This window comes from Tubulanus polymorphus, chromosome 1 (assembly GCF_964204645.1).
Source record: "Tubulanus polymorphus chromosome 1, tnTubPoly1.2, whole genome shotgun sequence".
Classification (NCBI taxonomy): Eukaryota; Metazoa; Nemertea; class Palaeonemertea; order Tubulaniformes; family Tubulanidae; genus Tubulanus; species Tubulanus polymorphus.
The window spans coordinates 28,795,824-28,808,742 of NC_134025.1; the positions used below are offsets into that span (position 1 = coordinate 28,795,824).

A 12,919-nucleotide genomic window follows, 5' to 3' on the forward strand; every position below is an offset into this window, starting at 1 on the left:
AGAAACTTTATTCTCAAGACATAAAATTTAGCTTAGGATGCATAGGAGGAAAATGACTTGTTTCGATTATTCGTTCGCAATTCCAAGCTGAGATGAATTTCATTGTGGAATAGTTATCGTATCGGAGAGAATATTGGACTGAAGATGTATCTGCTGATGCGGTTGTTGTCCTCCAACTGATAAAATGAATGAGCTACCTGTAAAGAGGAAGTTGAATTTCGCTGATCCATGCAATTTCTATCCCAATCAGATATCAGGCCTCAACAATAATATATTACCTTTTTTGTAGATGAACCCATGTTTTTTATCCCACACTGACAACTGCTTTACTTTGATCATAAATACTTTAGTTTGCCTGGATTTTTTCGGTATAAAAACACGATCGAATGCAATAAGCTGTATGTTAGGCATTTGTGGTTCTTCCAGCCATAACAGATAAACCTGCACTACCTGTAATAAAGAAAATCAATACAAAATGTTAACTAAAGCCAAATCATAAAATTTTCAATAAGGGTGGCGTCCTCTGGATTTCTAACCTCATCACCGTCATAACTTCCAATATTTTCAACAGTAACTTGAACAAGTAATTCCATTTTAATGAAAGATGTTCTTAAACTAGAATAATGAAAATTAGTGTATGACAATCCATAACCAAATGGAAACGTAGGCAAACCAGTAAAATATCTGTATGTTCGATTTTTCATGCTGTAGTCAACCATTGGAGGAACCTGAAAGAAGTAATCATAATTTCTGTCACATCATGTCAGTAATATCAATTCAGATATCTTTTTATTAGGTGAAAGGATCCAGGACCTGTGACAAGTCTTTGTACCAGGTGTATGGTAATCTAGCAGCAGGATTAGCGCGATCACCGGTCAACAGTCGCAATAAAGCATCTCCAGTTGCCTGTGCTGGAAATCCGCACTGCAAAATGGCTGGAATCTTTTCTTGTACCAATGGAAATTGTATATCGACAGGGCCGCCACTAAATAGTAGCAAGATGATTTCACCACCACCTAGAAATCAGATGTATATCATCTAAAGGAGTTATTCATACCAGAAATACCAAGAGAGTGTTTCGTGACTTACTATGTAAGACAACATCATTAATGAGTTCATTTTGCTTTCCAGGTAGTTTCAAATTCAGTCTGTCATGGTTCTCAGTTTCTACAGCGATACCTAGAATTCAAAACATACCAAAGTAAAAGTTGATATTCGCAGTTGGTATTCGCATACTGATACTTCCCAGAGACCACTAACCTGTCCCTAAACAAAGTATTGTAAGATGTGAGTTCTGAACTGCTCTAATCACTGAATCTCTATGGTATGTTTCACAAGGTGTATCGGTACATCCTGCAGCATAGTAAACTTTATCTCCAAGCATTGATAAACCTGAGAGTGGTGTCGATTTATAGAATTTATCAGTTCTTGCTGCATATGAGCCAAATAACTGAACAGTGTTATTAGCCATTGGTCCGATTATCTAAAATGAATATCAAAATTTAACAACATTTTTTCCAACTAGCATCCAACTAATGTATTTCAACACAATATTTTACAGTATACTTACAGAAATATTCTCGTATTTTTTCAATAAAGGCAGAAAACTGTTCATATTTTTCAGTAATATGAATGATTCTATAGCAGCTTCTACGGCTAACATTCTATGTTCCACACTTTCGACCACAGATAAGTTAACATTTGCGTACGGGTTCATTGCCGCTGGATCAAATTCACCAAGTCTAAATAACAACTAAGAACATGGCAGAAAAGAAAACGGACGAAAGTCAACAGTTTATAAAACTTTACCTCATTCTGGTGTTGAACAGCGGTCTAGCTCGTTCATTTAGTAATTCACGAGTTATTCGACCAATTTTCACAGCTTTCAATAATGACAAGTAAACTGCATTTTTATCATTGCCCGAAAGTTCCAAGTTAGTTCCAGCTTCTATGCATGCGACTGCTGTATCCAAGCTATTGTTCAAGTATTTATGAAAGTCAATGATGTATTCTATAGCACCTTCATCGCTGACCACATAACCAGTAAATTTCCACTCTTTTCGTAGGATTTCAGTTAATAGTTCACTATTAGCACATGCAGGAATTCCATTTATACTGAAATAATACACAAGTCAATAATCTCATTTCATTAATGCTATATTTCCCTTCAAGGAATCGGTCAATACCTGTTATAGCTACACATCACGGAATGAACTCCTGCTTTGACGCAAGCTTCAAACTGGGGCAGAAATGTGAGCCTCCAATCCTGCATAGATACCTGGAATGAAACAAGTACATTATAGTTCAGATATGATGATGTATCGATGTTGACGATGTAGAACGATTTACCTTTGCATCAAATGAGACTCTTGGTACTGGAATATTCTCTGGCCCACCATGAGCGTCGAAGTGTTTACAACCAGCGTTTGTTTGTAAGTATCGGGGATGTTTGCCCTGAATGCCTGCTACAAAATGTTCGGCATATACACCACTCAAAAATGGATCTTCTCCATAAGTTTCCTGTTTAAGAGAAAAAGTTTTGACGATATCTCAATACCTGAAAATGGTTACATATGAATTCTCTGGAGCAAGTTGAACGAACAATTTACCTGATTTCGACCCCACAAAGGATGCCTCATGATGTTGATTACAGGACTGAAACAGCTCAGTCCTGTATGATCAAAATACATCCCTCTTTTCATGAAATCGTTGTGTTTCGCGCGAACTTCCATCGCGGTCGCGGCCGCCACATTTCTGATAAGCTGAGGACTAAAACATCAATATAGATACATAAGCATCGTGGAAGATATTTCAAATGATTTGGCTGACATCACACTCACCTGAATGCAGCGGCTAATCCGATAGATTGAGGAAAAGCTGTCGCATTTCCAGCAGTTTGAGCATCACCGCGGAGACATTCGGTATTCCATTGATACGGTTTAATACCAAGCCGCGGTATTGCCGGTGCAGGCCCTCCATATTTACCAGCTCCACCTCTCGCTAACTGCAGGACGATTTCTTCATCTGTCAGTCTCGATATGAGATCATTGACTCGAGTGTCCCAGGAAAGTGACGGGTTCCAGAATGGGAACTTATATTTCACAGTACCAGACACTGTCCTCGTCACAATAAAAGCCAAAAATATCCAAACCACTGTCGTTATCTTCTTCATCTTTTTTAGCTGCAATAGAAATAGAAGAGTGCAATAATAAACTTGAACGGGGAATCTTTTGTAAAAAAGCAAATTTTTCGTCTCTTATTTTACAGTTTCTGCATTCACATTCATCGTAAGAGTTTAAACCATCTATAAAAACATAAACATTCTACGACCATAAGATGACAACGTCTATTTCGTGCTTAGGAAGACGAAAATATCGAATTTAAACAATTTTGACAGGTCCCGTACCGGTCTTGTAATCCACTTCTCAGTCCATTACCGCATATTAAACCTTTCAAATCCAAATCCGTACCTTATTGCTTACCTTATACTATTTACCAACTGAAACCGTAAACTATTTGAGAAAATGGAACACGTTTTTACTTTTAATTTTTGAAAGTTTTACTCTAGAACTCATTATTCATATATTCTGCAATGTAAAACCAATAATTTCGACCCAAAATCTTCCAGAATGATAAGTATTTTCTAATTAGTGTAACACAAGTCATCAGTCGGTTACATGCGGTAATTATTAGAAATGGCGACTACTCGCAATGTTGCCGGTTTTCTTGCGGAAAGACAAACACAATGTTCTCCTTCGGTTGCCGCTATTTGGGGAGAATTAGAGGACTTGTATAACAAAAAGTAAGTATATTTCTTCATATGCAGATCTTTCGTTTTTATATCATATCTCTCTATTTTGTTTCCTAGTGAATTTAATGCGAGATGATGCAGCACTTTTTAGTCTGCGTAATTTGCGTTAAGAAATGTCATGTTTACTTTTACATAGATTATGGCATCAACTTACGCTACGTTTGGTCGAAGTTGTAAAGAATAATGAATTTGCTGGTGATGGACTTGTATCTGTAAGTAGTTATACGCAAATGAATTTTTCAGTTTGTTTTTAGGAATGATTTAGGTTTTATTCTAGATTTTTGTTTGGCATTTCAGATGTATGATAATTTTCTAGCTGATTTTGATCATAGGTCGGTATATATTGAGTAAAATAACCTTTAATTTTATTTGTCTTATTCTTATTGGAAGCATGACAACTTGAATTCAATTTTTGTTTTCTGATAGGATAAATCCTCTGTCATTAGTCGAAATCGCTTTGTTCATCGCTAGACAAATACCAGGTAATTCAGTACACAATTTAATCCCATTTCCTTGCATCTTACTGGTAAATAAGATATTTTGATAATATACTTGAAATTTTCTCTCATATCACAGATCCGACTGCTACGATAGAATTCCTAGAAAAGATCCGAGACAAAGTAAAAACAAATGAAGAAGCCAGTATTCTCTGTCAAACATCGATCGCTAATGTCCATTTACAACAGAAAGATCTGGAAAAAACAAAGGTACGACCAATGCTGGACAGCAGGTTGTTTCTGAGGGGCACAGACAGCATATTGTCTACAACAGGGTCGTGGGTTCAGTGATTAAACTAAAATTAAGCGATTACCTCTGTCTCCTAATCGGCTAGGTCGCTTTAGTAAACTGCAATAGAATTTGGAATCAGTTTGTTTCTATAACTGCTGGGTCTGCTAGTTAGCTTGATGCATAGGGTTTGACGTACAGGGTGCATAGGTCAACTTTGCAACAGAAATGAGGTTTTTTTCTTTGGCTTTATTGGCACATTATGATATATATATATATATATATATATATATATATATATATATATATATATATATATCATATTGTCATATATTTCGATAGGTTTTGGTAGAAAGTGTTGGTAAACTAGTTGAAGGTCTCGATGGTGTGACTCCGGTTCACGGTCGTTACTACGAGTTGTCGAGTAACTATCATAAGCTGATGGGCGATCATGCGGCGTATTATAGAGATGCGTTACGGTATTTAGGGTGCACCGAACTCAGGGATATCGCGGCTGAAGAACGAACTGAACGAGCGTTTAATCTCGCGTTAGCCGCTTTATTAGGAAAAGGTGTTTACAACTTTGGAGAACTTGTAAGTATTTGTTGATGATTTAACATAGTCAGGATAATTGATTATTAAAATACGTCATTGTTGTGTTTATTGTATTCGTAGCTTGCCCATGATATTCTGAAAGATTTGAAAGGTGGTTCCTCTCAGTGGTTGGTCGATTTATTGTTCATATTTAACAGCGGAAATGTAGCTAAATTCATCAGCCAGAAATCTGTCTGGACAAAACAGGTAATTTACGATTCCAGCAATAAATAATAGAGAGCATTCCTATTGATTAGTTTTGATTCCTTGCAACTAAAGGCTAGTCTAATATCGATGTCAATTTAATTTCAGGCCGATTTGGCGAAAGCTGAAAATTTCCTATTGGAAAAGATCCGATTATTGAGTTTAATGGAAATGACTTTCAAGCGACCTGCGAATAGTCGTCAGTTAGCGTTTGATGAAATATCGAAGGCGGCTCAAGTTGATGTGAATGACGTAAGTTCATTCAGTAAAGACACCGTCATTGGATCCCTAAGAATTGTAGTGTTAAATTTCAAATATTAATTTACAGGTGGAGCTACTAGTTATGAAAGCTTTGTCATTAGATTTAGTGAGAGGTTCGATCGATCAAGTCGAACAGAAATGTCACATGACGTGGGTTCAACCCAGAGTCTTAGATTTAGAACAGGTAAAATTGACTTTAATTTTGGTACAATTAGAGAAACAGTAGACTCCTCGTAATTCAGTGATTAGTATTTGAAGACGGCAATAGTTCAAATAAATGGAATTCGATTCATATTCCGTTGTGATGGTTTTAATATTCGAGATGACTTGGCACTCAAGTCTACCGTAAATCACCTCATATGTAACACTAACCCATAATCCATTTCGGGCATCACCTTAACATGGTGTTCTTGAAAGGTTCTGACTTGACAGATCCGCTGTATGCGTGTTCATTTATCAATATTCAAAAATCTTTATCTTCTGTCTCATGTATTAATTGCAGATTGGAATAATGCAACAGAAGTTGAAATTGTGGTGTGAAGAAGTGAAATCTATGGAGATGATGGTTGAAGTGAAAGCTCACGATATTCTTGATATGCATAGATGAATTCAATAGCGCGATTCCTTGTACAGTTTTTCAATTCTTTCCTGTGTAAAAATAGAAAGTATAATAAATCATTGTGTTGTATATAAAAGATAAGTTGATTGTCCTCTCTCGGTTAGTTCAACGCTGGTAGATATCGATTAAGAGAAACGAGGATTTCATCAATTTTTGTGCTTTATTTGATTTGGATCTAGGACATATTTCTCCATTCAGATCCGAAGACTTCACAGAATTTCTCCATGTCTTTTATACCTCCAAATCGAAGACTAAATAAAAGTTTATCTGTTTTGCTATAACGTAGGAATTTGATATAAATATCACTGCTGTTGTCCGAACACTCGACTAATGGTATAACATCCATAGGATCGATATAAACATCACGCCTTTTACCCCAAAATGTCAAATGAGAAACTTTCAATAATTTCTTGTCTCTGGATAAACTCATTAATCCGATGATTCTTCTGAAGAATTCACTCATAACTGCTAGCATTCCTCCAGCGAGTAAGAACATTCCTCCAAAGCCAACAGTTAAAGCAGGATCTATGACTCCTGTAGACTGAAGATATGCTAAAGGTGGTGCCATCAATGCAACTAATCCAGTTTGATATAGTTTCAATCTAGATATGACACGCATGTGTACGATATAGGGAAACTTGTAAATCAGTTCAAAGTCTTCAGTTGATCCAGTTTTAACACTTTCACTTTGTTTATTGAGATTTTGATCATTTTTCAGCAGTACACTATTGTGGAATTCACTTCTACTACAGACATTGTGACAACTCCAATTCGTAGGTCTCCTTGCATTAGCAAAGCAAGTATTCAAGATCCTTGGCTGAACAGTTAGCTGTGATATCCGAATTGAGATTTCGGATAACTTTTTCCACGCTAATCTCGACATACTTGAGATATATCTGAAATACGACAATGTATAATTAGGTGGTCTGAAAACAACCCGCAAAAATTGCAGCATATTTCCATGACCATATTGTGCTGCCATCTTGTGAGAATAAGAATGCATTGACTTGAATTGAGGAAATCAACCGTGAAATTCTAAAAAATCACATCTTTCAACTGAAATATTCATCGTGTATTATTCTGAATTAGCTAATTAGCTTATTATCTTACTTTCTAACAGGAGCGATTCGAAAGATACGCCGTAATAAACTGGTGAATGAGGTATTGAGGTCACAGCCCCCTCAAACCCCACAGCGCCATCTCACAACCTTCCCTGTAACTATTTAGTATTATTTCCGGCTTGTCTGATGTTGTGAGTTCTGTTTGTTTTCTAAAGTGAAATCGTATTCAAGAGAGTTTGAAGTAATTTCGGGCTAGCCTGTAATTATGCTCGTGATTTTAGATAGTTGATGAGCTTATTTCAGTAATGCTGATGACAAAAGCAGCCACTGACTGATCGATGAGTGAGTGATGTTTAAAAAACTGTCATCAACAAATTACAATCTAAATTCAGTTTATTGTTGGTCTACTAGTTCAAAAGTTGTTATTGCTAGACCTGTCTTCATCTGACAGTGGTTTCAACGTCGATGGATCCATTTTCTACGACTACAGTACCTAACAAGACTCCAATCATGGAGCAACAGGTAAAGGTAATACATTCATTATGATATTTATCGGCATGTCACAGATATTGATTTTTTGGAAATATTTAAGAGATGATTTTGTATTGCTTTTTTTATTTACAGGGATTAGTACAGAATTCGGCCGCTGCTACTGGTACGCAGCAAGGACAGAGCACAGTAATGAATAAACTACCATCCGGGTCGTTAAATGAAAATAGAATCCTTGACAAACGAAGAATTCAAGAGCTCGTCAAAGAGATTGATCCGTTGGAACAGTTAGATGATGATGTCGAAGAAGTAAAGTTGATTTCATCATTTAATTCATAACAATTGATAAAACACTCAGCGTTGTAACTATTGAAATCCCACACATTTCTTAGTTCTTTATAAAATCATCAATGGTTATTCAGTTTAACACTGATGATTTGAAACCCTATCCTTTTGTTGTTTATTTCAGTTACTTATCAACATTGCCGATGACTTTATTGAAAATATTGTTAATGCTTCAAGTGCATTAGCTAAACACAGAAAGTCAAATACACTCGAAGTAAAAGATGTCCAACTGCATTTAGGTAATGATAAAGCTAATAAATCCACATTTTGCATGTATGTCTTAGAGATCTTGCAACCTTGATAAAACTTATTTTCATTTCTTACAGAGAGAAATTGGAATATGTGGATTCCTGGTTTTGGTTCTGATGAGCTGCGACCTTATAAGAAAGCTACGACGACTGAGGCTCATAAACAGGTACTTAACCCTTTCAGTGCGTCTACACCGCAGTGCGGTGTATGAATTGGTGATGGATTTTGCTAGTGCACCGCACTGCGGTGTATTGATGTAATTAGTAATTCGTTTTTATCGCTATTGAATGATGGTAGCACCTGTCAAACATAGTGGAATACTAGTTACTAACAATACACTGCACCGCGGTGTAGACGCACTATAGTGGTATTCCCGTTATTCAACACGATTGGGTGGAATTTTTCAAAATTTTCAAATTATCTGCAGCACTGTAGGGTATTGATTAGTCAGCACTGAAAGGGTTAAAGAATTGATTCTTATACCGTTTTTATGTGAAATTGCTGAAAAACCTTGAAATTTTCATTTACTATCATTTTACAGAGAATGGCATTGATCCGAAAAACAATGAAGAAGTTTTGATGAAGAAGTTGTAATTGTACTTTTGAGAGTTTGTAATGGCCTGATTGAACCTATTGGACCCAGACTGAAATGCTGTACAAAGCATACAATTTATTAAATATCATGTACATTAATTATAATATCTATCTATTGGGTTTCAAATAAATTTATATTGAAATAATAATGTTTTGTTTATTGCGGAGATATTCTCAAATATTGACTGAGGGGCTGACTGGTCTATTAAATTTAAGTTTCTACCGCAGTGACGCTTTGTGATAATTCGGGGTTCGAACCCGGGTGAACTGTCAAAAGTCAATTTATATTAATTGGATTGAATTTGCCACGTACGTGGCCATATTGGATCCGGTTTGATCGATTTGTTATTTTTGCCGGTGAAAAACCTGATAAAATCGTAAAATGGGAGGATCTCAAAGTGTTGAGATACCTGGCGGTGGAACTGAAGGATATCATGTATTGAGGGTAAGTAATGTCCAGTGAATGATTTCATTTTAAAAGCCAAATTTTTATGTTTCACTACTGGAAAATTGAATGCACTCTCAAACCGGCTGTGCAAAATTCCAAACCCTCTCAAAAGTCTTACTAAAATACTACTATGCTAAAATTTACGCACAATTGGTGTTATTTAGATAAAAGTTTAAACCCATATATTTGGTTGGACTGCATTTAAAGGCCAACCACCTCATTTATGTTTCATTCAATTGAAAGGGATGCCATGGCTCAACAAGAGAGGCCGTAAAGGTGTGAACTGTGTGGTCCAACATCATCAATTCGATCATCATTTTCATATCAATTAAAATTTGCATCTATGATTTTCCAGGTCCAGGATAATTCACCTGGAAGTGCTGCAGGGCTTGAAGCATTTTTCGATTTCATTGTCGCAATAGGGAACTCTCGATTGGTGAGTATTCATTGTTGTTTTGTGGCGGTTTTGCGTTCTTGATTTCTGAGCTATTTTCGTTATTATGTCGATATCTGCGTTTTCAGAATCAAGACAATGAAACTTTGAAAGAAACGTTAAAATCAAACATAGAGAAACCGGTGACAATGATGGTTTACAGCAGCAAAACTCAAAATGTCAGAGAAGTGTCCATTACGCCCAGTCATAATTGGGGAGGACAAGGTTTATTAGGCGTCAGTATCAGGTAAGTGTTTATTTCACTGTTTTCCGATAGTTCTATTCGATCCATTCCTTTATTTAATTAATGTTCTGCTTTTATTTAAGATTTTGTTCATTCGAAGGAGCGAATGAGAATGTATGGCATGTACTGGTAAGTCTTCTTGATATTCAGAGAAACATCGGATTCAAGCTCTGCATTGGGACAATTTCATTTGATACTCGAGTTTAGAATCTGGGGTCTGTTGCTGAAAGTTTGACTAAGGTTCCAGTGTTCTCCATTTGCTGAAACATTAAAAAGGGGCAGTGCTCATTCATTGTTAAGTGTATGAAATTGTGGCAGAGTCTACTTATGAAGAGATGAATATTTGATATGATATCTCGATTCCTATTCCAGGAAGTGCAACCCAACTCACCAGCTGATTTGGCATCATTACGATCAAATACAGATTATATAATTGGTGCAGATTCAGTTTTACACGAGGTATTGCGCGCGCCGTTCATTACAACTCATTCCGAATTACGATCTTTATTTCGACCGATGATTTGTAAATATATGTTTTTTTTTTCGCGCAGAGTGAAGATTTATTTACGTTGATTGAATCGCACGAAGGTAAACCTCTCAAGCTGTATGTTTATAATACAGACGCTGATAGTTGTCGCGAGGTGACTATTACTCCTAACGGTTCATGGGGTGGAGAAGGAAGGTACGTACACGTCTTACCGGGACTGGCAAAATCAGTCAAAAGTTTTGATCAGATATAAGAAAGGATATAAAAATGATCTTGTTAGAGTTAGCCAAAAGTTGGCCATGTCTGAGAGAGACTAGATTTACTCTACCAGTATTGGCACATTAGAAATTTCATTGATAAGTTATGATAATAATGATGGATTTATTTTTGAAACTATTTCAGTTTGGGTTGTGGTATTGGATACGGTTATTTACATCGTATTCCGACGAGACAATTTCCATCTTCCGCTGATTTAGGTCAGGTTTTATCTCAAACAGTTCCTACGAACCCCACACCTGATGGATTCTCTGAGGTATTTACTTAAGCTAGTTCAAGTGAATTGTATTAATGTTATGATGTACTCAGTAAAGTTAATCTATGTTATTATTACTGTAGGTATCGTTATCCGGAAGTCCTGGAGTAGCACCGGTCAATACAACAACTACTATGAGTAGTCCCGCAATGACGGCTGGTACACCAACTATACCAGTCATCCCTCCTGTCGCACCACTCCCTACAGGTACCCATAAAATACTATTAATTATGGCAAAATAGAATCATAATATGAATCGTTAGGGGGTGTGATACATGAATTATTCCTATGTCGTTTTTCAGGTCATGCAGCACCGGTTATGCCACCACCAGGGATGCCACCTCTACCAGATATAAGCGCGTTACCATCTTTATCGACGTTACCGCCATTAACAACACCAATCTCAATACCAGGCATGCCACCAGTTTCAATTCCTCTGAATCTAAATAATCCAGGTAGATATTATTGAATAGAGCACTCTAAGCAGCCTGGCTCGATTTGACGTTATATCGTCCTAATATCGTTGAATTATTGAAACTGATTTGTTCATCATTGCAGGTTACCCGGTACCGTTAACCACTAATATTACATTACCAACAATGCCCGCTGTAAATAACCTTCCGCCCCCGACAACGCTACCAGATATTTCAAATCTTACCATAAATACGACTACATCTCAAACATCGGAAGTCAAAGTGGACAATATCGCGGGTTCTGGAGAACCGACGCAGCCAGTCGCTTCATAATATCGAACTAAAAATGCGCTTAAACCGTGTAAAAACTGAAGGATTTATGATCGTGAGAAAGTAAGATGTGCGACGAGTAAAGTTTGTAATTCGTTGTGGTGCGTCAACGTGGTGATGTCAATCAACTAAACTCGAATAATTACTGTTTTATTTATAATATAGAATTTCTCTCTATTAATGTATCGTGTAAAGTAAATGTGAGTTGGAACTACGTACAGAAAATCTACGGTTATCTTTCAAACCTGCTGCATGATTGAAAGATGAATGGATTTAGGAAATTTTAGATACATTTCATTTACGCTTAAATCACTTTGGTTCTGGATCATTTCTTTATTTTCATTTTCGCTATTTATTCATGCTTAGATTAGGAACTAAGTTGTCAGTCATCGTGCGTGTGACAGGAGTTTTTCTGCTGTCATTGAATGTTCAATCTACACCAGTCTTGTTCTATATCCTTTACCGCAATATCGATTCTTCTCTGTAAAATTCAAATTGTGCTCAACGTTCCTAAAACACGTCATCGTTGCTGATATACTATGTGTAAATATGTAATTTCTGCTGATCAGTTGTTAATACAGGTTGTATGTATCAATTTCATTATCGTACTGCAGATGTTGTATTAAAACCGCAAAATGAAATTCAAAATTTATACATAGTCCGTTAAATCTTCTACAAATTTTTTTTTTAATGGCTGGATGAGGAGTTTATGTTTTTTGGGTTCAGAAAAATGTGCATAAATATTTCGGGGCTGTTAGCTGGAGTATGTTAATGTATCGATAATAAATTGTAATTTATCAAATTAAAACTGTCGTTTTGTGTTTCATTTTTCCAGAGGAATCTCTGTGCGAATGTATCCTAAGATCACCAGAAACAACTCGATGTAGATAAAATAAGAACCTGATGATTGACGAAATATCTTGGGGCAAAAGTCTTAAGCATAATCCCATCATTGATCAGTGACAATCACTTCATTGTTCCCAGTGATAAGGATTCATAATCAAATTTATCCAAATATTTTGTGCGTGTTCAATTTTTCCCAAATGGAAATGTGGTCTTAGAAGTGAAAATGAACGTCA

At 36.3% G+C, this 12,919-nt stretch overlaps 5 protein-coding genes across 13 annotated transcripts; 3 read left to right on the forward strand and 2 right to left on the reverse strand.

The window, feature by feature from the left end:
• Window positions 1-17: 17 nt before the first annotated feature.
• Window positions 18-3,429, reverse strand: LOC141906236 (uncharacterized). 3 transcript variants are annotated; one of them, XM_074795489.1, is made up of 13 exons: window positions 3,407-3,429; window positions 2,841-3,181; window positions 2,610-2,769; window positions 2,350-2,520; window positions 2,187-2,278; window positions 1,810-2,115; window positions 1,571-1,742; window positions 1,261-1,483; window positions 1,090-1,179; window positions 814-1,016; window positions 537-728; window positions 279-450; window positions 18-197 (listed from the first exon to the last, which is right to left on the reverse strand). In XM_074795489.1, the coding sequence occupies exons 2-13, from the start codon at window positions 3,170-3,172 to the stop codon at window positions 100-102; spliced, it is 2,211 nt and encodes a 736-aa protein (XP_074651590.1). In that variant the 5' UTR covers window positions 3,173-3,181; window positions 3,407-3,429; the 3' UTR covers window positions 18-99. The 3 variants fall into 3 exon arrangements, with proteins under 3 accessions (XP_074651590.1, XP_074651583.1, XP_074651594.1); XM_074795482.1 differs by lacking the exon at window positions 3,407-3,429 and adding an exon at window positions 3,266-3,396; XM_074795493.1 differs by lacking the exon at window positions 3,407-3,429 and having other exon boundaries at window positions 2,610-2,762; window positions 2,841-2,921.
• Window positions 3,430-3,694: 265 nt separating this feature from the next.
• Window positions 3,695-6,296, forward strand: LOC141908777 (26S proteasome non-ATPase regulatory subunit 13-like). Its single transcript, XM_074798975.1, has 10 exons — window positions 3,695-3,802; window positions 3,948-4,023; window positions 4,109-4,143; window positions 4,238-4,293; window positions 4,388-4,518; window positions 4,880-5,131; window positions 5,213-5,338; window positions 5,444-5,587; window positions 5,664-5,780; window positions 6,099-6,296. The coding sequence occupies exons 1-10, from the start codon at window positions 3,696-3,698 to the stop codon at window positions 6,201-6,203; spliced, it is 1,149 nt and encodes a 382-aa protein (XP_074655076.1). The 5' UTR covers window position 3,695; the 3' UTR covers window positions 6,204-6,296.
• A 72-nt stretch (window positions 6,297-6,368) lies between these two features.
• Window positions 6,369-7,429, reverse strand: LOC141906254 (transmembrane protein 186-like). Its single transcript, XM_074795501.1, has 2 exons — window positions 7,326-7,429; window positions 6,369-7,111 (listed from the first exon to the last, which is right to left on the reverse strand). The coding sequence occupies exon 2, from the start codon at window positions 7,096-7,098 to the stop codon at window positions 6,391-6,393; it is 708 nt and encodes a 235-aa protein (XP_074651602.1). The 5' UTR covers window positions 7,099-7,111; window positions 7,326-7,429; the 3' UTR covers window positions 6,369-6,390.
• Window positions 7,430-7,439: 10 nt separating this feature from the next.
• Window positions 7,440-9,068, forward strand: LOC141906263 (transcription initiation factor TFIID subunit 12-like). 7 transcript variants are annotated; one of them, XM_074795514.1, is made up of 6 exons: window positions 7,440-7,618; window positions 7,688-7,804; window positions 7,901-8,074; window positions 8,235-8,349; window positions 8,437-8,525; window positions 8,901-9,068. In XM_074795514.1, exons 2-6 carry the CDS (start codon window positions 7,742-7,744, stop codon window positions 8,937-8,939), a joined length of 480 nt encoding a protein of 159 aa, XP_074651615.1. In that variant the 5' UTR covers window positions 7,440-7,618; window positions 7,688-7,741; the 3' UTR covers window positions 8,940-9,068. The 7 variants fall into 7 exon arrangements, with proteins under 7 accessions (XP_074651615.1, XP_074651642.1, XP_074651622.1 ...); XM_074795541.1 differs by having other exon boundaries at window positions 7,688-7,798; XM_074795521.1 differs by having other exon boundaries at window positions 7,709-7,804.
• Window positions 9,069-9,268: 200 nt separating this feature from the next.
• LOC141906412 (Golgi reassembly-stacking protein 2-like) lies at window positions 9,269-12,614 on the forward strand. The gene is made up of 10 exons (XM_074795697.1): window positions 9,269-9,398; window positions 9,757-9,837; window positions 9,924-10,081; window positions 10,162-10,207; window positions 10,451-10,537; window positions 10,630-10,760; window positions 10,968-11,097; window positions 11,181-11,304; window positions 11,400-11,552; window positions 11,656-12,614. The coding sequence occupies exons 1-10, from the start codon at window positions 9,336-9,338 to the stop codon at window positions 11,841-11,843; spliced, it is 1,161 nt and encodes a 386-aa protein (XP_074651798.1). The 5' UTR covers window positions 9,269-9,335; the 3' UTR covers window positions 11,844-12,614.
• Window positions 12,615-12,919: the final 305 nt, after the last annotated feature.

What these genes read in the sequence shown, in the direction of transcription:
- LOC141906254 (XM_074795501.1), bottom strand. Translation starts at nt 7,098, where the DNA reads ATGTCGAGATTAGCGTGGAAAAAGTTATCCGAAATCTCAATTCGGATA.
- LOC141906263 (XM_074795509.1), top strand. Translation starts at nt 7,742, where the DNA reads ATGGATCCATTTTCTACGACTACAGTACCTAACAAGACTCCAATCATG. An exon ending in TCATGGAGCAACAGGTAAAG is followed by an intron (nt 7,805 to 7,900) that starts GTAATACATTCA and finishes TTTTATTTACAG; the next exon opens with GGATTAGTACAGAATTCGGC. An exon ending in AGATGTCCAACTGCATTTAG is followed by an intron (nt 8,350 to 8,436) that starts GTAATGATAAAG and finishes CATTTCTTACAG; the next exon opens with AGAGAAATTGGAATATGTGG.
- LOC141906412 (XM_074795697.1), top strand. Translation starts at nt 9,336, where the DNA reads ATGGGAGGATCTCAAAGTGTTGAGATACCTGGCGGTGGAACTGAAGGA. An exon ending in CAATAGGGAACTCTCGATTG is followed by an intron (nt 9,838 to 9,923) that starts GTGAGTATTCAT and finishes CTGCGTTTTCAG; the next exon opens with AATCAAGACAATGAAACTTT. An exon ending in TTATTAGGCGTCAGTATCAG is followed by an intron (nt 10,082 to 10,161) that starts GTAAGTGTTTAT and finishes CTTTTATTTAAG; the next exon opens with ATTTTGTTCATTCGAAGGAG.
- LOC141908777 (XM_074798975.1), top strand. Translation starts at nt 3,696, where the DNA reads ATGGCGACTACTCGCAATGTTGCCGGTTTTCTTGCGGAAAGACAAACA. An exon ending in TTTACAACTTTGGAGAACTT is followed by an intron (nt 5,132 to 5,212) that starts GTAAGTATTTGT and finishes TTGTATTCGTAG; the next exon opens with CTTGCCCATGATATTCTGAA. An exon ending in AATCTGTCTGGACAAAACAG is followed by an intron (nt 5,339 to 5,443) that starts GTAATTTACGAT and finishes ATTTAATTTCAG; the next exon opens with GCCGATTTGGCGAAAGCTGA.
- LOC141906236 (XM_074795482.1), bottom strand. Translation starts at nt 3,286, where the DNA reads ATGAATGTGAATGCAGAAACT. An exon ending in TGAATGTGAATGCAGAAACT is followed by an intron (nt 3,182 to 3,265) that starts GTAAAATAAGAG and finishes TTTCTATTGCAG; the next exon opens with CTAAAAAAGATGAAGAAGAT. An exon ending in GAGTCTCATTTGATGCAAAG is followed by an intron (nt 2,279 to 2,349) that starts GTAAATCGTTCT and finishes GTTTCATTCCAG; the next exon opens with GTATCTATGCAGGATTGGAG.